The sequence below is a fragment of the Mustelus asterias genome, chromosome 20 (assembly GCF_964213995.1).
Source record: "Mustelus asterias chromosome 20, sMusAst1.hap1.1, whole genome shotgun sequence".
In the NCBI taxonomy this organism is placed as follows: domain Eukaryota; kingdom Metazoa; phylum Chordata; class Chondrichthyes; order Carcharhiniformes; family Triakidae; genus Mustelus; species Mustelus asterias.
In genome coordinates this window covers 21,613,700-21,638,043 of record NC_135820.1, presented here as the reverse complement: position 1 = coordinate 21,638,043, position 24,344 = coordinate 21,613,700, and the positions used below count along the sequence as shown (strand labels likewise).

The window sequence follows — 24,344 nt, the reverse complement described above, 5'->3', positions numbered from 1 at the left end:
CTAGTACCTGTCTGTGGTGTGAGAGTGTATCTAGTAGCCTGTCTGTGGTGTGAGAGTGTATCTGGTACCTGTCTGTGGTGTGAGAGTGTATCTTGTACCTGTCTGTGGTGTGAGAGTGTATCTAGTACCTGTCTGTGGTGTGAGAGTGTATCTTGTACCTGTCTGTGGTGTGAGAGTGTATCTAGTACCTGTCTGTGGTGTGAGAGTGTATCTAGTACCTGTCTGTGGTGTGAGAGTGTATCTAGTACCTGTCTGTGGTGTGAGAGTGTATCTAGTACCTGTCTGTGGTGTGAGAGTGTATCTAGTACCTGTCTGTGGTGTGAGAGTGTATCTAGTACCTGTCTGTGGTGTGAGAGTGTATCTTGTACCTGTCTGTGGTGTGAGAGTGTATCTAGTACCTGTCTGTGGTGTGAGAGTGTATCTAGTACCTGTCTGTGGTGTGAGAGTGTATCTAGTACCTGTCTGTGGTGTGAGAGTGTATCTAGTACCTGTCTGTGGTGTGAGAGTGTATCTAGTACCTGTCTGTGGTGTGAGAGTGTATCTAGTACCTGTCTGTGGTGTGAGAGTGTATCTAGTACCTGTCTGTGGTGTGAGAGTGTATCTAGTACCTGTCTGTGGTGTGAGAGTGTATCTTGTACCTGTCTGTGGTGTGAGAGTGTATCTAGTACCTGTCTGTGGTGTGAGAGTGTATCTAGTACCTGTCTGTGGTGTGAGAGTGTATCTAGTACCTGTCTGTGGTGTGAGAGTGTATCTTGTACCTGTCTGTGGTGTGAGAGTGTATCTAGTACCTGTCTGTGGTGTGAGAGTGTATCTAGTACCTGTCTGTGGTGTGAGAGTGTATCTAGTACCTGTCTGTGGTGTGAGAGTGTATCTAGTACCTGTCTGTGGTGTGAGAGTGTATCTAGTACCTGTCTGTGGTGTGAGAGTGTATCTAGTACCTGTCTGTGGTGTGAGAGTGTATCTTGTACCTGTCTGTGGTGTGAGAGTGTATCTAGTACCTGTCTGTGGTGTGAGAGTGTATCTTGTACCTGTCTGTGGTGTGAGAGTGTATCTAGTACCTGTCTGTGGTGTGAGAGTGTATCTAGTACCTGTCTGTGGTGTGAGAGTGTATCTTGTACCTGTCTGTGGTGTGAGAGTGTATCTAGTACCTGTCTGTGGTGTGAGAGTGTATCTAGTACCTGTCTGTGGTGTGAGAGTGTATCTTGTACCTGTCTGTGGTGTGAGAGTGTATCTAGTACCTGTCTGTGGTGTGAGAGTGTATCTAGTACCTGTCTGTGGTGTGAGAGTGTATCTAGTACCTGTCTGTGGTGTGAGAGTGTATCTAGTACCTGTCTGTGGTGTGAGAGTGTATCTAGTACCTGTCTGTGGTGTGAGAGTGTATCTAGTACCTGTCTGTGGTGTGGGAGTGTATCTTGTACCTGTCTGTGGTGTGAGAGTGTATCTAGTACCTGTCTGTGGTGTGAGAGTGTATCTAGTACCTGTCTGTGGTGTGAGAGTGTATCTTGTACCTGTCTGTGGTGTGAGAGTGTATCTAGTACCTGTCTGTGGTGTGAGAGTGTATCTTGTACCTGTCTGTGGTGTGAGAGTGTATCTAGTACCTGTCTGTTGTGTGAGAGTGTATCTTGTACCTGTCTGTGGTGTGAGAGTGTATCTAGTACCTGTCTGTTGTGTGAGAGTGTATCTTGTACCTGTCTGTGGTGTGAGAGTGTATCTTGTACCTGTCTGTGGTGTGAGAGTGTATCTAGTACCTGTCTGTGGTGTGAGAGTGTATCTTGTACCTGTCTGTGGTGTGAGAGTGTATCTTGTACCTGTCTGTGGTGTGAGAGTGTATCTAGTACCTGTCTGTGGTGTGAGAGTGTATCTAGTACCTGTCTGTGGTGTGAGAGTGTATCTTGTACCTGTCTGTGGTGTGAGAGTGTATCTAGTACCTGTCTGTGGTGTGAGAGTGTATCTTGTACCTGTCTGTGGTGTGAGAGTGTATCTAGTACCTGTCTGTGGTGTGAGAGTGTATCTAGTACCTGTCTGTGGTGTGAGAGTGTATCTTGTACCTGTCTGTGGTGTGAGAGTGTATCTAGTACCTGTCTGTGGTGTGAGAGTGTATCTTGTACCTGTCTGTGGTGTGAGAGTGTATCTAGTACCTGTCTGTGGTGTGAGAGTGTATCTAGTACCTGTCTGTGGTGTGAGAGTGTATCTAGTACCTGTCTGTGGTGTGGGAGTGTATCTAGTACCTGTCTGTGGTGTGAGAGTGTATCTAGTACCTGTCTGTGGTGTGAGAGTGTATCTTGTACCTGTCTGTGGTGTGAGAGTGTATCTAGTACCTGTCTGTGGTGTGAGAGTGTATCATGTACCTGTCTGTGGTGTGAGAGTGTATCCATTACCTGTCTGTGGTGTGAGAGTGTATCTAGTACCTGTCTGTGGTGTGAGAGTGTATCTTGTACCTGTCTGTGGTGTGAGAGTGTATCTAGTACCTGTCTGTGGTGTGAGAGTGTATCTAGTACCTGTCTGTGGTGTGAGAGTGTATCTAGTACCTGTCTCTGGTGTGAGAGTGTATCTAGTACCTGTCTGTGGTGTGAGAGTGTATCTTGTACCTGTCTGTGGTGTGAGAGTGTATCTTGTACCTGTCTGTGGTGTGAGAGTGTATCTAGTACCTGTCTGTGGTGTGAGAGTGTATCTAGTACCTGTCTGTGGTGTGAGAGTGTATCTTGTACCTGTCTGTGGTGTGAGAGTGTATCTAGTACCCGTCTGTGGTGTGAGAGTGTATCTAGTACCTGTCTGTGGTGTGAGAGTGTATCTAGTACATGTCTGTGGTGTGAGAGTGTATCTAGTACCTGTCTGTGGTGTGAGAGTGTATCTTGTACCTGTCTGTGGTGTGAGAGTGTATCTAGTACCTGTCTGAGGTGTGAGAGTGTATCTAGTACCTGTCTGTGGTGTGAGAGTGTATCTAGTACCTGTCTGTGGTGTGAGAGTGTATCTTGTACCTGTCTGTGGTGTGAGAGTGTATCTAGTACCTGTCTGAGGTGTGAGAGTGTATCTAGTACCTGTCTGTGGTGTGAGAGTGTATCTAGTACCTGTCTGTGGTGTGGGAGTGTATCTAGTACCTCTCTGTGGTGTGAGAGTGTATCTTGTACCTGTCTGTGGTGTGAGAGTGTATCTTGTACCTGTCTGTGGTGTGAGAGTGTATCTAGTACCTGTCTGTGGTGTGAGAGTGTATCTAGTACCTGTCTGTGGTGTGAGAGTGTATCTAGTACCTGTCTGTGGTGTGAGAGTGTATCTTGTACCTGTCTGTGGTGTGAGAGTGTATCTAGTACCTGTCTGTGGTGTGAGAGTGTATCTAGTACCTGTCTGTGGTGTGAGAGTGTATCTAGTACCTGTCTGTGGTGTGAGAGTGTATCTAGTACCTGTCTGTTGTGTGAGAGTGTATCTAGTACCTGTCTGAGGTGTGAGAGTGTATCTAGTACCTGTCTGTGGTGTGAGAGTGTATCTAGTACCTGTCTGTGGTGTGAGAGTGTATCTAGTACCTGTCTGTGGTGTGAGAGTGTATCTAGTACCTGTCTGAGGTGTGAGAGTGTATCTAGTACCTGTCTGTGGTGTGAGAGTGTATCTAGTACCTGTCTGTGGTGTGAGAGTGTATCTAGTACCTGTCTGAGATGTGAGAATGTATCTAGTACCTGTCTGTGGTGTGAGAGTGTATCTAGTACCTGTCTGTGGTGTGAGAGTGTATCTAGTACCTGTCTGTGGTGTGAGAGTGTATCTTGTACCTGTCTGTGGTGTGAGAGTGTATCTTGTACCTGTCTGTGGTGTGAGAGTGTATCTAGTACCTGTCTGTGGTGTGAGAGTGTATCTTGTACCTGTCTGTGGTGTGAGAGTGTATCTTGTACCTGTCTGTGGTGTGAGAGCGTATCTAGTACCTGTCTGTGGTGTGAGAGTGTATCTAGTACCTGTCTGTGGTGTGAGAGTGTATCTAGTACCTGTCTGTGGTGTGAGAGTGTATCTAGTACCTGTCTGTGGTGTGAGAGTGTATCTTGTACCTGTCTGTGGTGTGAGAGTGTATCTAGTACCTGTCTGTGGTGTGAGAGTGTATCTTGTACCTGTCTGTGGTGTGAGAGTGTATCTAGTACCTGTCTGTGGTGTGAGAGTGTATCTAGTACCTGTCTGTGGTGTGAGAGTGTATCTGGTACCTGTCTGTGGTGTGCGAGTGTATCTTGTACCTGTCGGTGGTGTGAGAGTGTATCTAGTACCTGTCTGTGGTGTGAGAGTGTATCTTGTACCTGTCTGTGGTGTGAGAGTGTATCTAGTACCTGTCTGTGGTGTGAGAGTGTATCTAGTACCTGTCTGTGGTGTGGGAGTGTATCTAGTACCTGTCTGTGGTGTGAGAGTGTATCTAGTACCTGTCTGTGGTGTGAGAGTGTATCTAGTACCTGTCTGTGGTGTGAGAGTGTATCTAGTACCTGTCTGTGGTGTGAGAGTGTATCTTGTACCTGTCTGTGGTGTGAGAGTGTATCTAGTACCTGTCTGAGGTGTGAGAGTGTATCTAGTACCTGTCTGTGGTGTGAGAGTGTATCTAGTACCTGTCTGTGGTGTGAGAGTGTATCCTGTACCTGTCTGTGGTGTGAGAGTGTATCTAGTACCTGTCTGTAGTGTGAGAGTGTATCTAGTACCTGTCTGTGGTGTGAGAGTGTATCTTGTACCTGTCTGTGGTGTGAGAGTGTATCTAGTACCTGTCTGTGGTGTGAGAGTGTATCTTGTACCTGTCTGTGGTGTGAGAGTGTATCTAGTACCTGTCTGTGGTGTGAGAGTGTATCTAGTACCTGTCTGTGGTGTGAGAGTGTATCTAGTACCTGTCTGTGGTGTGAGAGTGTATCTTGTACCTGTCTGTGGTGTGAGAGTGTATCTAGTACCTGTCTGTGGTGTGAGAGTGTATCTAGTACCTGTCTGTGGTGTGAGAGTGTATCTAGTACCTGTCTGTGGTGTGAGAGTGTATCTAGTACCTGTCTGTGGTGTGAGAGTGTATCTAGTACCTGTCTGAGGTGTGAGAGTGTATCTAGTACCTGTCTGTGGTGTGAGAGTGTATCTTGTACCTGTCTGTGGTGTGAGAGTGTATCTAGTACCTGTCTGTGGTGTGAGAGTGTATCTTGTACCTGTCTGTGGTGTGAGAGTGTATCTAGTACCTGTCTGTGGTGTGAGAGTGTATCTAGTACCTGTCTGTGGTGTGAGAGTGTATCTTGTACCTGTCTGTGGTGTGAGAGTGTATCTAGTACCTGTCTGTGGTGTGAGAGTGTATCTAGTACCTGTCTGTGGTGTGAGAGTGTATCTTGTACCTGTCTGTGGTGTGAGAGTGTATCTAGTACCTGTCTGTGGTGTGAGAGTGTATCTAGTACCTGTCTGTGGTGTGAGAGTGTATCTAGTACCTGTCTGTGGTGTGAGAGTGTATCTAGTACCTGTCTGTGGTGTGAGAGTGTATCTAGTACCTGTCTGTGGTGTGAGAGTGTATCTAGTACCTGTCTGTGGTGTGAGAGTGTATCTTGTACCTGTCTGTGGTGTGAGAGTGTATCTAGTACCTGTCTGTGGTGTGAGAGTGTATCTAGTACCTGTCTGTGGTGTGAGAGTGTATCTTGTACCTGTCTGTGGTGTGAGAGTGTATCTAGTACCTGTCTGTGGTGTGAGAGTGTATCTTGTACCTGTCTGTGGTGTGAGAGTGTATCTAGTACCTGTCTGAGGTGTGAGAGTGTATCTTGTACCTGTCTGTGGTGTGAGAGTGTATCTAGTACCTGTCTGTTGTGTGAGAGTGTATCTTGTACCTGTCTGTGGTGTGAGAGTGTATCTTGTACCTGTCTGTGGTGTGAGAGTGTATCGAGTACCTGTCTGTGGTGTGAGAGTGTATCTTGTACCTGTCTGTGGTGTGAGAGTGTATCTTGTACCTGTCTGTGGTGTGAGAGTGTATCTAGTACCTGTCTGTGGTGTGAGAGTGTATCTAGTACCTGTCTGTGGTGTGGGAGTGTATCTTGTACCTGTCTGTGGTGTGAGAGTGTATCTAGTACCTGTCTGTGGTGTGAGAGTGTATCTTGTACCTGTCTGTGGTGTGAGAGTGTATCTAGTACCTGTCTGTGGTGTGAGAGTGTATCTAGTACCTGTCTGTGGTGTGAGAGTGTATCTTGTACCTGTCTGTGGTGTGAGAGTGTATCTAGTACCTGTCTGTGGTGTGAGAGTGTATCTTGTACCTGTCTGTGGTGTGAGAGTGTATCTAGTACCTGTCTGTGGTGTGAGAGTGTATCTAGTACCTGTCTGTGGTGTGAGAGTGTATCTAGTACCTGTCTGTGGTGTGAGAGTGTATCTAGTACCTGTCTGTGGTGTGAGAGTGTATCTAGTACCTGTCTGTGGTGTGAGAGTGTATCTTGTACCTGTCTGTGGTGTGAGAGTGTATCTAGTACCTGTCCGTGGTGTGAGAGTGTATCATGTACCTGTCTGTGGTGTGAGAGTGTATCCATTACCTGTCTGTGGTGTGAGAGTGTATCTAGTACCTGTCTGTGGTGTGAGAGTGTATCTTGTACCTGTCTGTGGTGTGAGAGTGTATCTAGTACCTGTCTGTGGTGTGAGAGTGTATCTAGTACCTGTCTGTGGTGTGAGAGTGTATCTAGTACCTGTCTCTGGTGTGAGAGTGTATCTAGTACCTGTCTGTGGTGTGAGAGTGTATCTTGTACCTGTCTGTGGTGTGAGAGTGTATCTTGTACCTGTCTGTGGTGTGAGAGTGTATCTAGTACCTGTCTGTGGTGTGAGAGTGTATCTAGTACCTGTCTGTGGTGTGAGAGTGTATCTTGTACCTGTCTGTGGTGTGAGAGTGTATCTAGTACCCGTCTGTGGTGTGAGAGTGTATCTAGTACCTGTCTGTGGTGTGAGAGTGTATCTAGTACATGTCTGTGGTGTGAGAGTGTATCTAGTACCTGTCTGTGGTGTGAGAGTGTATCTTGTACCTGTCTGTGGTGTGAGAGTGTATCTAGTACCTGTCTGTGGTGTGAGAGTGTATCTAGTACCTGTCTGTGGTGTGAGAGTGTATCTAGTACATGTCTGTGGTGTGAGAGTGTATCTAGTACCTGTCTGTGGTGTGAGAGTGTATCTTGTACCTGTCTGTGGTGTGAGAGTGTATCTAGTACCTGTCTGTGGTGTGAGAGTGTATCTAGTACATGTCTGTGGTGTGAGAGTGTATCTAGTACCTGTCTGTGGCGTGAGAGTGTATCTTGTACCTGTTTGTGGTGTGAGAGTGTATCTTGTACCTGTCTGTGGTGTGAGAGTGTATCTTGTACCTGTCTGTGGTGTGAGAGTGTATCTTGTACATGTCTGTGGTGTGAGAGTGTATCTAGTACCTGTCTGTGGTGTGAGAGTGTATCTAGTACCTGTCTGTGGTGTGAGAGTGTATCTAGTACATGTCTGTGGTGTGAGAGTGTATCTAGTACCTGTCTGTGGTGTGAGAGTATATCTAGTACCTGTCTGTGGTGTGAGAGTGTATCTTGTACCTGTCTGTGGTGTGAGAGTGTATCTTGTACCTGTCTGTGGTGTGAGAGTGTATCTTGTACCTGTCTGTGGTGTGAGAGTGTATCTAGTACCTGTCTGTGGTGTGAGAGTGTATCTTGTACATGTCTGTGGTGTGAGAGTGTATCTAGTACCTGTCTGTGGTGTGAGAGTGTATCTAGTACCTGTCTGTGGTGTGAGTGTGTATCTTGTACATGTCTGTGGTGTGAGTGTGTATCTAGTACCTGTCTGTGGTGTGAGAGTGTATCTAGTACCTGTCTGTGGTGTGAGAGTGTATCTAGTACCTGTCTGTGGTGTGAGAGTGTATCTTGTACCTGTCTGAGGTGTGAGAGTGTATCTAGTACCTGTCTGTGGTGTGAGAGTGTATCTTGTACCTGTCTGAGGTGTGAGAGTGTATCTAGTACCTGTCTGAGGTGTGAGAGTGTATCTAGTACCTGTCTGAGGTGTGAGAGTGTATCTAGTACCTGTCTGAGGTGTGAGAGTGTATCTTGTACATGTCTGTGGTGTGAGAGTGTATCTAGTACCTGTCTGTGGTGTGAGAGTGTATCTAGTACCTGTCTGTGGTGTGAGAGTGTATCTCGTACCTGTCTGAGGTGTGAGAGTGTATCTAGTACCTGTCTGTGGTGTGAGAGTGTATCTAGTACCTGTCTGTGGTGTGAGAGTGTATCTAGTACCTGTCTGTGGTGTGAGAGTGTATCTAGTACCTGTCTGTGGTGTGAGAGTGTATTTCGTACCTGTCTGTGGTGTGAGAGTGTATCTTGGACATATCTGTGGTGTGAGAGTGTATCTAGTACCTGTCTGTGGTGTGAGAGTGTATCTAGTACCTGTCTGAGGTGTGAGAGTGTATCTAGTACCTGTCTGTGGTGTGAGAGTGTATCTTGGACATATCTGTGGTGTGAGAGTGTATCTAGTACCTGTCTGTGGTGTGAGAGTATATCTTGTACCTGTCTGTGGTGTGAGAGTGTATCTTGTACCTGTCTGTGGTGTGAGAGTGTATCTTGGACATATCTGTGGTGTGAGACTGCATTTGTACCTGTCTGAGGTGTGAGAGTGTATCTTGAACCTAAGATGTTATTAACCTGTGTTATTAATTTATAGAAACCCTACAGTGCAGAAACAGGCCATTCGGCCCATCGAGTCTGCACCGATCACAATCCACCCAGGCCCTACCCCCATATCCTATACATTTACCCGCTAATCCCTAAAACCTACACATCTCAGGACACTAAGAGGCAATTTAGCATGGCCAATCAACCTAACCCGCACATCTTTGGTCTGTGGGAGGAAACCGGATTTGCGTGTTATTAATTTGCGTGTTATTTATCTAATTTGCGTGTTTTTTATCTGTGTTAATCTGTGTGTTATTAATCTCTGTTATTAAACTGTGTTATTAATCTGAGTGTTAGTCTGTGTTATTAATCTGTTATTAATCTGTGTGTTATTAATCTGTGTTATTAAACTATGTTATTTATCTGTGTGTCCAATCCTGCAGCAGTTGTGTGTTTACTGAGGTCTCAGCTTGGTTGTGTCTGGATGTGTACCTTTGTGGGCAGAGACACATGAATGGCCACACCCATTACTGCAGCATTTCTCATCATCTGGGCAGTCACTGTCATCTGTACAATATTCTGCACACACCCCAACTCCACCATGTCTCTGAGGACAGACCCCAGGTTTTCCTGTGAAACACAAACATATCACTGTAAGGCTGGATCATATTATTAAATGTAAAATTTCCTTTCCCATTCCCAATGTGTGCCTCGTTCCCAGCTGTTTGGACCAGTATGGAGCCTCTCAAATTATTTTAGTCATTGAGTTTGAAAATGGCTGTTTGCTGTCCTTATTCCATCCACAGCTCCAAATTGTTGTCTGATGTAAATTTATCAATTTGAAGTAACATTGACTTATTGTGGGAGAGCATTCCACACTCCTCCCCTCCTGTATGTGATGAAGTATTTTCTAATTATTTTGTTGACTGGCCTGGCTCTGAATTCAGGCTTTCTTCTTGTATCGGATTCAATTGAATTTAGGCCTGTTCTTTTTTCCACTGCCTGTGCGAGAGCTCTCCCTTCCTGGACCAGAGACCTCCCTGGCTAGACCAGAGCCCACATTGCCTGTACCAGAGCCTGCACTGCCTGTACCAGAGCCTGCACTGCCTGTACCAGAGTCCTCCCTGCTTGTACCAGAGCCCTCCCTGCCTGTACTGGAGCCCTCACTGCCTGTACCAGAGCCTGCACTGCCTGTGCCAGAGCCCTCCCTGCCTGTACCAGAGCCCACAATGCCTGTACAGGTGTACCAGAGTCCTCCCTGCTTGTGCCAGAGTCCACACTGCCTGTACCGGAGCCCTCTCTGCCTGTACCAGAGCCCGCACTGCCTGTATCAGAGCCCTCCCTGCCTGTACCGGAGCCCTCCCTGCCTGTACCAGAGCCCGCACTGTCTGTACCGGAGCCCTCTCTGCCTGTACCAGAGCCCGCACTGCCTGTACCGGAGCCCTCTCTGCCTGTACCAGAGCCCGCACTGCCTGTATCAGAGCCCTCCCTGCCTGTACCGGAGCCCTCCCTGCCTGTACCAGAGCCCGCACTGTCTGTACCGGAGCCCTCTCTGCCTGTACCAGAGCCCGCACTGCCTGTATCAGAGCCCTCCCTGCCTGTACTGGAGCCCTCCCTGCCTGTACCAGAGCCCGCATTGCCTGTATCAGAGCCCTCCCTGCCTGTACCAGAGCCCGCACTGCCTGTATCAGAGCCCTCCCTGCCTGTACCAGAGCCCGCACTGTCTGTACCGGAGCCCTCTCTGCCTGTACCAGAGCCCGCACTGCGTGTATCAGAGCCCTCCCTGCCTGTACCGAAGCCCTCCCTGCCTGTACCAGAGCCCGCACTGCCTGTACCAGAGCCCGCACTGCCTGTAGGAGAGCCCGCACTGCCTGTACCAGAGCCCTCCCGCTTGTACTAGAGTCCGCACTGCCTGTACCAGCCCACAGGCTGTCACCCTTGATGCTTCCAAACTCAGTAATTGGTCATTCACTGACCATAAATTTCAGTCCATTGTTCTCAGCACTTCCTAACTCACCTTTTCCAAAATACTATTTTAACATCCTGTTTTCCCTATTTCCCCCACTTCTGGGGTCAAATGAAATTTAATAATCTTCCCTCATTTACTTCTGAAAGATTTGCAACCTGTAATAGTCTTTTACTCTTCTTTGAAATGTAACAGCTGAAAGATTCTGGTCCTATCTATCCTCTAGTGCAAATTCCTAAATTTTACTTATTGACTTATCAAACTTCTTGACTTAGCTTCAATACGTATGCATGCATTTGGCACCTCTTTTCCCTCAACTCTTGCAGATAAATTCTCTCGATTAACCTTTCCATAGCTTCATTAAATCATTTACACACACACAGCCTTCTTTACAAAATAACACAATATTGCCCTCCAAAAAATATGTAAAAAATCCATTCTCACACAAGAATACCATGACAGGGCAAACAAAAACTTTATAGAGAATGCTGGTTGGTTGGCAAGTGGGTTCTGATTGGCAGAGGCATTACCATGGGAAAAGCACCAGTTTGTGGTGAATTACAGTTAACTGGCAAGCATTGTTTTAAATTTTAAAGCAACCAGCTTGACTCCAATTGGTCAAGGCATTGCCCTGAGGAACGAACCAGTGAAAGGCTATCACTTATTTTGTTCCACTGAAACAGGCATTATGTGCAAACATGTTCTTTCTGTTCTTGTGTTCCCTAGGATTTAAAAAGTAAAGAGGCAATCTGATCAATGTTGATCATTTTGATTGATAGATCTTTGTTAGCCAAAGAAATTAGGGATGTGGAGCTAAGGAGGGTATATGGAGATAGATGGTAGATCACCCATGATCTAATTGATTGGTGGTATAAAAAAAGGCTGCTTCCTATTCCTATGTTGCTCTTGTCCCCAAGTCTGTTGTGTAATCTGATCTGCAGGTAAATTCAGAGCTGCTCCCAGGTTAATTTCTCAGGTGGTTCCAGATTTTGTCAGTAACCAGGACAAGCAATAAGGGATGAGAGTGAATGATACTTACTGAATGCTGGGGGTACACACACAGCCCCACAATCAAACACACAGCACTTGTCAGGACCAGGACAGTCCTCATCACATGTGCATCCCCGCTTCGTCACGGCAACCACCAGCCTCCGGGGACACTTTCCAAATTTAATCACTGCAAAACATAAAGATTCACCACATAATTTTCTGCAATCACAAAGAATCACAGAATATAAGAAAGTATTCGAAGAAGGTTTGATGAGAGCAGTGACTGTAATTAAACAGCATTCATCAGAACACAGACAACATTTGAGGAAGGTTTGTAAAATGTTACTGCTTGAACAGTGTGCTGTAAGAGCAAGAATTATAGACAGATTTGCATTTCTATTCATACCCAACACAAAGGAAGGTGGATGTGGTGATTGGAGGTCAAGAGAGGTCAACAGAAGAAAATAGAATAGAATATGTCTGGGTCTCAAACAATGATGAGACGAAGTACAGGAAAGAGATAGAGAATCTGGTGAAATGGTGCGATGACAGTATTGTGCGTGGGGTCCTTGATTAATCTGGCTGCTTTTCCGAGGCAGCAGGAAGTGTAGACGGAGTCAATGGGTGGGAGGCTGGTTTGTGTGATGGATTGGGCTATGTTCACAACCCTTTGTAGTTTCTTATGCTCTTGGTCGGAGCAGGAGCCATACCAAGCTGTCATACAACCGGAAAGGATGCTGCATCTATAAAAATTGGTGAGACTTGTAGCAGACATGTCAAATTTCCTTAGCCTCCTGAGAAAGTAGAGGCATTGGTGGGCTTCCTTAACTATAGTATTAGCGTGGAGAGACAGGTTAGTGGTGATCTTGCCAACTAGAAACATGAAACTCTCCACCATTTCCACTTCATTCCCTGTTGATGTAGACAGGGGCATGTCCTCCACTATGTTTCCTGAAGTCGATGGCAATCTCCTTCATTTTACAGACATTGAGGGAGAGATTATTGTCATTGCACCAATTCACCAGATTCTCTATCTCTTTCCTGTACTTCATCTCATCATTGTTTGAGATCCAACCAACTATGGTGGTGTCATCAGCAAACTTGAAAATGGAATTGGAGCGGAATTTGGACACACAGTCACAGGTGTATAATGAATATAGTGAGGGGCTGTGGACACAGCCTTGTGAGGCACCGGCGTTGAGGATAATCAATAGCATTACCGTCACTGCTATTATCACCCATTATCAGCATCTTGGTGGTTACCATTGACCAGAAACTGAACTGGACTAGCCACATAAATACTGTGGCTACAAAAACTGTTCAGAGGCTGGGAATCCTGTGGTGAGCAACTAACTTCCTGACTCCCCAAAGCCTGTCCACCATCTACAAGGCATATTTGATGGAATACTCTCCACTTGTCTGGATGAATGCAGCTCCAACACTCTAGAAGCTTGACATCATCCTGTTTATTTGTCATTAATTTCATGATCACTACTTCTGGCATCAACAATTACTGGAAAGATGTGTCCCTCCATTGGACCAGTGTAATCTATGTGTATTTGTTGCCATGGCTGATGTGGCCATTCCTACAGATCTAAGGGTTGTAGTGGTGTAGTGTCCCACTTCCTTTCGATTTAGGCATCTAAACCTCGCCACCAAAAATATCTATGTGCCAGTTCCTTCATTCTCACCACACCTGGATGTCCTTCATGTTCAAGGATTCTTCCACACAGGCACAAAGGGATATTCACTCAGATTTCCCATAATAAAACTCCACTCTGGAATGTCAACTCGAGTTTTCTTGTGATGTTGAGCTTGAATTCTGGATTTTTATGACGCTCTTCTGTCATCATTCATTTTAGAACCATTTCCATAACTTTCCCCATCATTGGGTCATTTCTTGTGTGTCTCTGTACTTGAGACAAAGTTACTGATGCACTGACCAATGAGGGCAATGAAAGATCGCAAAAGGAGGGCAACAAAAGAACCCCAATGAAAGGCAATGAAAGACCCCAGAAGGGGGGCATCGGAAATCCCTAAATGACTAAGTGAAGAGCTGAAGGCATCACACTCAGTCGCATCACATCCTTATTGCCAGTTTTCTCTCTGTTAAATGATGACCAGGAATTTGAACAAAAGAAAAGTAATGAGGTGCCACACAGATGGGTTAAAGTCAAACACAATGCATGTTTGTTTAGTTGCTTGTCCAAAGTCCAAGCTGGAAATGCTCCAAAAGCCTGCAAACCCCTCTGCTTGTCCCTACATGTCGTGTGATGGTCTACCAGCAGAGGTAACAACATAACACCAAAGGGAATTCTCCTGCACTTTTAAAAATAGTGTTAGGTGATCTTCACCAACCACCTGGTCGCACGCACTTCAGTTTAACATCTCATCTGAAAAATAACACTGCTAGGAATGCAGCATTCCCTCAGTCTCACCTTGGGCATCAACCTGAATTACCTGCCCAAGCCTCTGAAGTGGGGCTTGAATCCACAAACTTGTGACCATACACCTGGGCCCAGGTATTTCTGGAGAGGCGGTGTTTTAAAGTTTATTTATCAGTATCACAAGTAGGCTTATATTAACACTGCAATGAAGTTACTGTGAAAATCGCCTAGTTGCCACACTCCGGCGCCTGTTCAGGTACACTGAGGGAGAATTTAGCATGGCCAGTGCACCTAATCAGCACGTCTTTTGGACTGTGGGAGGAAACCGGAGCACCCGGAGGAAACCCTCGCAGACACAGGGAGAACGTGCAAACTCCGCACAGACAGTGACCCGAGCCGGAAATCAAACCCGGGTCCCTGGCACTATGAGGCAGCAATGCTAACCACTGTGCCACCATGCCATGTGGCTGCAGGTTTGCAGTTGGAAACCCAGGGAAGCAGGCTTCCTTCAGGTCCTTCTTCATTTATCAGCAGAACCCGATATCCAGTGTTTAACTTCACTTCCAGAACATGCTAACTGGATTGAGAGGGTGGTGTGCTATCCAGCAGGTAGGCATTCAACACCAACTGCAGCTGGGCAGGAGAGAGTGAGGAGATTGGGAGGAATGTGGGCTTCAAGCAGTTGCTGAGCCAAAAGAGAAAGCACTTTGTCTCATTCTAGACTACTTGCAGTCCACAATTCTGCCCATTGTGAGACTCACTGTCTGTACAATTCTGCTGAACATCTTGTGGAATTTGCTACATGACAAGCATTACATCAACACCAGTAGCTGTTATTATCACTGACTCATACACACAGTCAAATACCACAGATAATCATTGGGAAAATGAGGGAACATCATGGTGAACTTGACATCACTACCAAAGCTCCAAGGTAAATTGCACATGATCAGCTGAGAGGTGCTCACTTTACTGCCTGAATGAGCCCTTTCTCTACTTTCTGGAGAGGTCTTGTGGTTCTCTAATTGCAGCCATTTCCCGTGTTCCTTGTACAGTGAGGAATAGTCTCTCTAAGAACCATGGCCCATAATCCCAGTGAAAAGGCAGTTTGTGCTGAGTCTGAACATTCCCACATTTAGGCCTCAGTTGACTTGATGCCAAAGTGAGAAATAATCATTAACGATTAAGTCACAGACGCACAATCTCACTCAAGGGAATTATGAAATCGAGACCATGAACAGGGGAGTTGTGCTTGAGCTGGGTATTTTCTCACTGCTATGGAATTAGACTGCCCAGATTCATGACTTTGTTGTTTCGCTTTCACCTTTGGGAAGGATGCTGCCACGCGTATGAAATCTATTACAGCTGAATCTATGATTGGAAAGAATTTGGACGTTGTTGTATTCAACTGAGCTAGTTATCAGCAGAATAAAACTCTCCAGAATGGGGAATATATTGGAGAGGATAAGAACTTAATAGGAATCTAACCGGACCAGCCATACAAACACTGTGGCTACAAGAGCAGGTCAGAAGTTGGGAGTTCTGCAGTGAGTAACTTACCTCCTGACTCCCTAAAGCCTATCCACCATCTACAAGGCACAAGTCAGGAGTGTAAGTCAGGAGTGGACATTGATAGGATGCAAGACTGGGCGGAGAAGTGGCAGATGGACTTCAAACCAGATAAATGCGTAGTGCTCCATTTTGGTAGGTCAAATGGGATGAAGGAGTACAATATAAAGGGAAAGACTCTTAGTACTGTAGAGGATCAGAAGGACCTTGGGGTCCGGGTCCATAGGACTCTAAAATCGGCCCCGCAGGTGGAGGAGGTGGTCAAGAAGGCGTATGGTGTGCTGGCCTTTATCACTTGAGGGATTGAGTTTAGGAGTCTGGGGATAGTGATGCAGCTATATAAGACCCTCGTCAGACCCCACTTGGAGTACTGTGCTCAGTTCTGGTCGCCTCATTACAGGAAGGATGTGGAAAAGATTGAAAGGGTGCAGAGGAGATTTACAAGGATGTTGCCTGGATTGGTTGGCATGCCTTATGAGGATAGGCTGAGGGAGCTCGGTCTTTTCTCCTTGGAGAGACGTAGGATGAGAGGAGATCTAATAGAGGTATATAAGAGGCATAGATCGGGTGGACTCTCAGAGTCTTTTTCCCAGGGTGGAAATGGCTGCTACGAGAGGACACAGGTTTAAGGTGCTGGGGGGTAGGTACAGGGGAGATGTTAGGGGAAGGTTTTTCACACAGAGGGTGGTGGGCGAGTGGAATCGGCTGCCGTCAGTGGTGGTGGAGGCAAACTCAATAGGGTCTTTTAAAAGACTCCTGGATGAGTACTCCTGGAGGAGTTCAATCCAGATAAATGCGAAGTGATGCATTTTGGTAGAACTAACGTAGGGGGGAGCTATACGATAAATGGCAGAACCATAAAGGGTGTAGATATGCAGAGGGACCTGGGTGTGCAAGTCCACAGATCCTTGAAGATGACGTCACAGGTGGAGAAGGTAGTGAATAAGGCATATGGCATGCTTGCCTTTATAGGACGGGGCATAGAGTATAAAGTTGGGGTCTGATGTTGCAGTTGTATAGAACGTTGGTTCGGCCGCATTTGGAATACTGCGCCCAGTTCTGGTCGCCACACTACCAGAAGGACGTGGAGGCTTTAGAGAGAGTGCAGAGGAGGTTTACCAGGATGTTGCCTGGTATGGCTTAGTTATGAGGAGAGATTGGGTAAACTGGGGTTGTTCTCACTGGAAAGACGGAGGATGAGGGGTGACCTAATAGAGGTGTATAAAATTATGAAAGGCATAGATAGGTGAACGGTGGGAAGCTTTTTCCCAGATCGGTGGTGACGTTCACGAGGGGTCATAGGTTCAAGATGAGGGGGGGGGAGGTTTAACACGGATATCAGAAGAACGTATTTTACACAGAGGGTGGTGGGGGCCTGGAATGCACTGCCGGGCAAGGTGGTGGAGGCGGACACACTCGGAACGTTTAAGACTTATCTAGATAGCCACATGAACGGAGTGGGAATGGAGGGATACAAAAGAATGGTCTAGTTTGGACCAAGGAGCGGCGCGGGCTTGGAGGGCCGAAGGGCCTGTTCCTGTGCTGTATTGTTGTTTGTTCTTTGTTCTTTGTACATGGGACTTAATAGGATGGAGGGTTATAGGTAGGCCTAGAAGGTAGGGATATGTTCGGCACAACTTGTGGGGCCGAAGGGCCTGTTTTGTGCTGTAATCTTTCTATGTTTCTATGTAATGGAATACTCTCCACTTGCCTGGATGGTGCAGCTCCAACAACACTCAAGACGCTCAACACCATCCAGGACAAAGCAGTCCATTGGTTTGAACCCCATTCGTTACAAAGAAACATACAGAAAAGAACCAGGAGTAGGCCATTTGGCCCTTCAAGCCTGCTCCACCATTCATTTTGATCATGGCTGATCATCAAATTCAACATCCGGATCCCTCCTTCCCCCCCATATACCTTGATCCCTTTAACCCCAAGTGCTATATCTAATTTCTTCTTGAAACCGCACAATGTTTAGGCCTCAACTATTTTCTGTGATAGAGAATTCCATGGATTCACCACCCTCTGGGTGAAGAAATTTCTCCTTATCTCAGTCCTAAAAGGTTTATTCCTAATCCTCAAATTATCACATTCTGGCACCTGTTCGGGTACACTGAGGGAGATTTTAGCATGGCTAATACACCTCACCAGCACATCTTTCAGACTAGGAGGAAACCAGAGCACCCGGAGGAAATCCACTCAGTCACGGGGAGAACGCGCAGACTCCGCACAGTCACGCGAGGCCGGAATTGAACTCGGGCCCCTGGCACTATGAGGCAGCAATGCTAACCACCGTGCCACCTAATCTCTAACACTCTTATCAAGGTAAGTTCTCTCTACACTAATAGTTTTTTTTGTATGCTGAGGTTAATAATACCACAAACTAACCTGTCTCTTAGCATATTGTTGAATATTGATCCAAATTCACATTGCTCAGGTAACTGACTTGACCGTGCCGTGAACGCTGCTATCGTCTTTCCTGGGGTTTCTCATTGTTGAATTAAATTCATATCGTTGTATTATAACCGAATGGTTTTGGGTGATAGTGTTCTTTAATTAGTCCAATCAGCTGTTCAAATATTTTTGTATCTGAGGCCTCTGGAGAGGTCGGACTGCGAATCAGATTGTAAGTTTGAGCTCGCAGGCTGTTCGAAGGATTAGTTTCTGCTTTCCCTTCCCACCTGCCCCAATTTCATTGGCCCTTAAAAATAAATTGGAGCTGCTCCACATGTTGGGCACACGGCTCTGTTCGTCAGATGGTTCCAACTTCTCAATTTAGGGCATTTTGGCGCTCACAAGTTGTTGCAGTAGTGTCCTTCCAATGGGTTATGATTCGAGGACAGATCTCCCAACTTGTAACAGATACCAGACACAAAACCTCTGATTTACCTGGTCACCAAATGTATTAGCTGCGAGGACTTGACCAAAAAAGGCAGATAAATGAGTAGGGGTTTATTTGGGGGAAAATAATGATATACAGAGGAGTGCCACAGGGAACAGTGCTGGGTCCTCTGCTTTTTGTGATTTTTATCAATAACTTGGAGGAGGGGGCTGAAGGGTGGATCAGTAAATTTGCTGATGACACCAAGATTGGTGGAGTAGTGGATGAGGTGGAGGGCTGTTGTAGGCTGCAAAGAGACATAGATAGGATGCAGAGCTGGGCTGAAAAATGGCAAATGGAGTTTAACCCTGACAAATGCGAGGTGATTCATTTTGGTAGGACTAATTTAAATGTGGATTACAGGGTCAAAGGTAGGGTTCTGAAGATTGTGGAGGAACAGAGAGATCTTGGGGTTCATACCCATAGATCTCTGAAGGTTGCCACTCAAGTGGATAGAGCCGTGAAGAAGGCCTATAGTGTGTTGGCGTTCATTAACAGGGGGTTTAAGAGCCGTGGGGTTATGCTGCAACTGTACAGGACCTTGGTGAGACCACATTTGGAATATTGTGTGCAGTTCTGGTCACCTCACTATAAGAAGGATGTGGAAGCGCTGGAAAGAGTGCAGAGGAGATTTACCAGGATGCTGCCTGGTTTGGAGGGTAGGTCTTATGAGGAAAGGTTGAGGGAACTTGGGCTTTTCTCTTTGGAGCGGAGGAGGTTGAGAGGAGACTTGATAGAGGTTTATAAGATGATGAAGTGGATAGAAAGAGTGAACGTTCAAAGACTATTTCCTCGGGTGGATGGAGTGGTAACTAGGGGGCATAACTATAGGGTTCATGGTGGGAGATATAGGAAGGATGTCCGAGGTAGGTTTTTTACTCAGAGAGTGGTTGGGGTGTGGAATGGACTGCCTGCAGGGATAGTGGAGTCAGAAACTTTAGGAACATTTAAGAAGCTATTGGATAGGCACATGGAGTACTTCGGGATGATAGGGAGGAAATAGCTTGATTTGGGTTTCAGACAAAGCTCGGCACAACATCGTGGGCCAAAGGGCCTGTTCTGTGCTGTACTGTTCTATGTTCTATGATCTATGTTCTATGTTCTACAAAACAGAGATAAGAATGCTTCCGAATTCCACAACTCACAGACACGATTCACGCACCTTGCTACGACTGGCCCCCAATAACTCACCCCTTAAAACAGCACGCTACCACTGTGCAGGCTGGATGGGGTACAGCTGAACAGAGCAGGGACTGACTTCCTTGCATTTTGATAACTGTGGTAGGTTTAAAACTAACCTAGCGGGGGTGTGGTGACCAGGAGATAATAGCAGAGAGGGATAGCAAAGTGAAGAGAAAACTAGGAGAGATAGAGAGCATTAGAAAAGGTAATAGGAAGCTAATAGGTGGGTCAGAGTAAGGAAATAAGTTAGAAAGTCTAAATCAGGGTTACTGTGCATGTGTGTGAATGCACATTGTGGTCAATAATATTGGACAATTACAGGCCCAGGCTGCCCTGTGGAAATGTGATGTTGTGGCGATAACAGAAACCTGGCTCAAAGAAGGGCCGGATCGGGTGTTAGATATTCCTGGTACAGTTTTCAGAAAAGATATGAAGGGAAGGAAAGGGGGAGGGGTGGCGGAATTGGTTAAGGAGAGCATTGCAGTGCTGGAGGAAGAGGATGTCCCAGAGGGTTCAGGGAAGAATCAATTTGGCTAGAGCTAAGGGACAAAAAGGTGTTCAATTACATTGCTCGATGTAGTCTACAGACCACCAACTAGTGAGAAGGATATGGAGGAAAAAAGTTGCAAAGACATTACAGAGAAATGCAAACATTAGCGAAAAGTTATACTGGGGAATTTGAATGAACTCAATATAGACTGGGATAGTAGTGGTGTAAAGGGCAGAGAGTTCCTCAAATGTGCTCCAGAGAATTCACGACAGCAGTTTCACAGAATCTTAGAATCCCTGCAGTGGAGAAATGGCCATCCATTTGTGTCCAATCCAATGAGAAAGGAGACACTGCTGGACCTGATTTTTTGAAGTGAGATGGACCAAGTGGATCAAGTGTCAGGGGGCGAACATTTAGGAGACTGATCATTGTTCCATAAGGTTTAAGTTAACTATGAAAAAGATCAACAAACAGTCCAGAGTAATAATAATTAACTGAGAAAGCCAACTTCAATGTAGTAAGAATGGTTCTGGGCTGAATAAATTGGAGTCAAAAATTGGCAGGAAAAACATCCACTGAGCAATGCAAGAAATGATTAGAATCATAGAATCCCTGCAGTGCAGAAGGAGGCCATTTGGCCCATTGAGTCTGCACCGGTCACAATCCCTCCCAGGTCCTATCCCCATAACCACGCATATTTACCCTGCTAACCCCCTGACACCAAGGGCAATTCAGCACAGCCAATCAACCTAACCTTTGGACTGTGGGAGGAAACCCAGCAGACACAGGGAGAATGTGCAAACTCCCCACAGACTCAATGAAGAAATGGCTTGAGGAGTCAAGGAATATTCCCCAAAAGGGATGGGAAGGGCAAACAAGTCCAGAGCTTCCTGGATTTCGGAAGAAATAGAGATTAGGATGAAGCAGAAAAAGTGTATTTATGACAGATGGAAATTATAACCAAAAGCCAGGCTGAATATAGAGGTTCAGGTAGAAAGTGAAAAAGCAAATGAGAGTAACAAAGAGAGAGTATGAAAAGTGACTGGCAGCTAACATAAAAAGGAATCCAAAAGTCTTCAGTTGGGAAGGCCGTAGCCAATGTTTTTTTAGTCCTCTCTTCAATCTCCATTTCCCAGTTGTCAATGCCATTGCTCTCCTGGGCTGAGACTGATCCAGTCTGTCACAATCTCAGTGTCACATCTAATTCAAAAAGAGCTTCCTCATAATCCTCATGACCTTGCCATCACTAAGACTGTCAATTTCTATCTCTGTCACATCACCTGACTTCAGCCCTGTCTCAGCTCATCTTCTGCTGTAACTCTCATCCATGCCTTTGTTACCTCCAGACTCGACTATTCCAACACACATTCTACCCTTTGTAAGCCTGAACTCATCCAAAGCTTTGCTGCCCATTTCTCAACTGGCACAAAATGCTATTCTCCCAATTCACTGCCTACATTGACTCGCAGTCAAGTAAAATATTTAAATTCTTCACATTTCGAGTTAGTTCATGCCCCAGCTCTGGAATCCCCTCCTTAAACCTCTCCACCTCTACCTCACTTTCCACTGTGGCGTTTGTCCCCTTTAAGGGACAATTAGTTGAGAGGGTCATGTGACCCAGGTAACCAGTCAGGTACCAGGGGATCACCCCCAGCAAGTGCGGGTTTCTGTATCAGTTTGATCCTGGAAGCTGACCGGCAGCCATGAGGCTACAAGTCGCTGTATTATAGTTAGAGGAGCAGATACTTGGGAACACCACCACCTGGAGATTCCCCTCCAAACACTCACCATTCTGACTTGGAAATATATCGGCTATTCCTCCACAGTCACTGGGTCAAAATCCTGTCAATCCCTCTCGAACAGCACTATGGATGTGTCTACACCTCAAGGATTACATCAGCCTAACAAAAAAACTAAATCAATCTTGAATACATTCAAAGGCCCAGTATCTACTTTGTATCTACTATTTTCCAAGGAAGAGAAATCCACAGACTAACCATCCTCTGAGTGTAAAACAGTCTCCTCATCACTGTCTAAAAGGATGACCACCTATTTTTAAACCGTGTCCCTGAGTTCTAGTCCCCCACATCCTCTGGGTATCCACTCTATCAAGCCCTCAGGATCTTTTATGTCTCAATAAGATCACCTCCCAATCTTCTAAACTCCAGTGAGTATAAACCCAACCTGCCCAACCCTGCTTCATAGATTTAACCCTTCATCCCAGGACTGAGTCCAGTGAATCTTCTCTGGACCGCTACTAACACAATTGTGGCCAGGATCCTCTGACCTCACCCTCAGCTGGGATTCTCCAGTCCCGCTGCTGTGAATGGAGTTTTGGCTGAGCACCAAATTCTCCGTTCTTGCTGGCAGTGGTGCTGGGGCGTAAGACATCAGAGAATTCCGATCTATATTTGTTTGAAATAAGGAGACCAAAGCTGTACAAAGTATTCCAGATAAGGTCTCACCAAGACCCCGTACAGCAGTAGTAAAAGTTTCCTTCTTTGATATTCCATTCTCTTTATAATAAACACCAATATTCCATTTACCTTCCTAATCGCTTGCTGTACCGGCAGTCTAACATTATGTGCTTCATGTGCCAGAACACCCAGATCCCTCCATATCACAGAGCTCTCCATTTTAATAGTATACTGCTTTTCTATTCTTCCAGCCGAAACGAACAAGTTCACAAGTTATACGCTGTCCGCCAAATGTTTGCCTACTCACTTAATCTGACTATATCACTTGCAGACTCTCTACCTCTGTCCCACCTATCTTGGTGGTATCAATAAATTTACCTACTATACATTCAGCCTCTTCATCCCAATCATTGACATACATTGTAAATATTTGAGGCCCCAGCACTCCACTGGTTACAACTTGCCAACAAGGAAAAGCCTCATTTATCCCAGTTTTCTGCTTCCTGTTAACTAACTAACCTAAGGTTCACTTTAGAGAGTGATAGAAAGAAGGTTAAACTCACCAGTGGAGTTGTGTCCCTTTGCGGAGGTTGAATCGAGGAAGAGGATGCTGAGGGTGAGGGTGAGTAGGTAAGGGAAATATGTTCCCATGTCTGACAGTGAAGGAGCTGCACTGACCGAGACTGCAGACACAGGGAGTGAAACACGGCTAACAGCAGACTGAGAGTGTGGGCAGGTCTCAATACCTCAAATATTTCAAGTATTCACACTGGGGTGTGTTTATACACGCGATCCCAACATTAACTTTGTGCCAATGAAGGCAGAAATGTGTTCCCAATTATTTCTTTCCCTGGGGTCCTTGTGCTGCCATTTAGAATTCAGAGGGCTCTTTATTCAAACTCGAGCTTTGGGTGAATGCTTTACATGCAGAAAGTTTTGGAATTCCTATTCCTGACACAGAAACCGGAGAAGGAGCAAAATGGATTTACTGTGAGAACTGAGAGGTTATGCCTATCATAAAAACACTGAAGAGCTTAAGGTTGTTTTCTGTGGAAAAGGGAAGGTTGACAGAGATCTTCAAGATATGAAAGGTTTTAATAGCATAGACATAGAAATGTTTAATCAGTTAAACATCTGTTAATCAGTCCAAAACCAGGGGTCATCAATATATGATAGTCACTAATAAAGCTAATAGGGAATTCTAAAGAATCATCTCATTCAAAGAGCAGTTGGCACAGATCGAATAGTTGCATCAGGTGTTGATAAACCAATAGTGGAGGAAGGAATAGTAAATTACAACTGACATGGAGGAGAGCAGGAAGCTGATGGAGACCATAAATGTTGAGTAGAAAACCCAGATTTACTCAGAGCCAAACTGTGAGTGAACATTTATTAAATAGTGATGGAGTTCAATGAAATGTTTGAAAGGGAGAAACATGAGGCAACTAAGATTCTAGATTTCAACAGACTGTTTTCAGTGTGAGGAGACGGGGCCGGTGGCTGCCCACAGCAAACTGTACAAATCTGCTCCTGAGGAAAATTACAGAAGATCAGTGGAAGTCAGGGCCATTATACTTCTTTTTGAGGACTCTTTTTAATGAATAAAACTGCTGAGCTTAATATTGCTTAGCTTAGGGATACTGTAGTAGGAAGGCCCTTGAAGGGATGATGTTTCAGAGGGTCATGTGAGCTGTTGAGCCAATTGGGCTGAAGCACACGTTCCTGCAGCTGAGTGCAGGCTCCATTGAGTAGTCTGGAGCCGAAGTAATCAGTAACATCATTCTTACTCTGTGTATAGAGTTATTCTGGTTAATAAATAGTTTTTTAGTTACTCCACTTGGTGGTCTCCACTCTTTCCAAGATATTTCAGATACTTTTCAGTGTCT

General features: G+C 45.7%; 1 protein-coding gene across 1 annotated transcript in view; it reads right to left on the bottom strand.

The window, feature by feature from the left end:
* The window catches only part of wfdc2 (WAP four-disulfide core domain 2), a 130,353-nt gene that overhangs the window by 17,187 nt on the left and 88,822 nt on the right, over nt 1–24,344 (bottom strand). Inside the window, exons 6-9 of the mRNA XM_078236050.1 lie at nt 24,100–24,211; nt 23,022–23,178; nt 11,579–11,716; nt 9,066–9,203 (exon numbers count right to left, since the gene is read on the bottom strand). Coding sequence (XP_078092176.1) covers nt 9,066–9,203; nt 11,579–11,716; nt 23,022–23,178; nt 24,100–24,211 — 545 coding nt within the window. The remainder of the gene's footprint in view (nt 1–9,065; nt 9,204–11,578; nt 11,717–23,021; nt 23,179–24,099; nt 24,212–24,344) is intronic.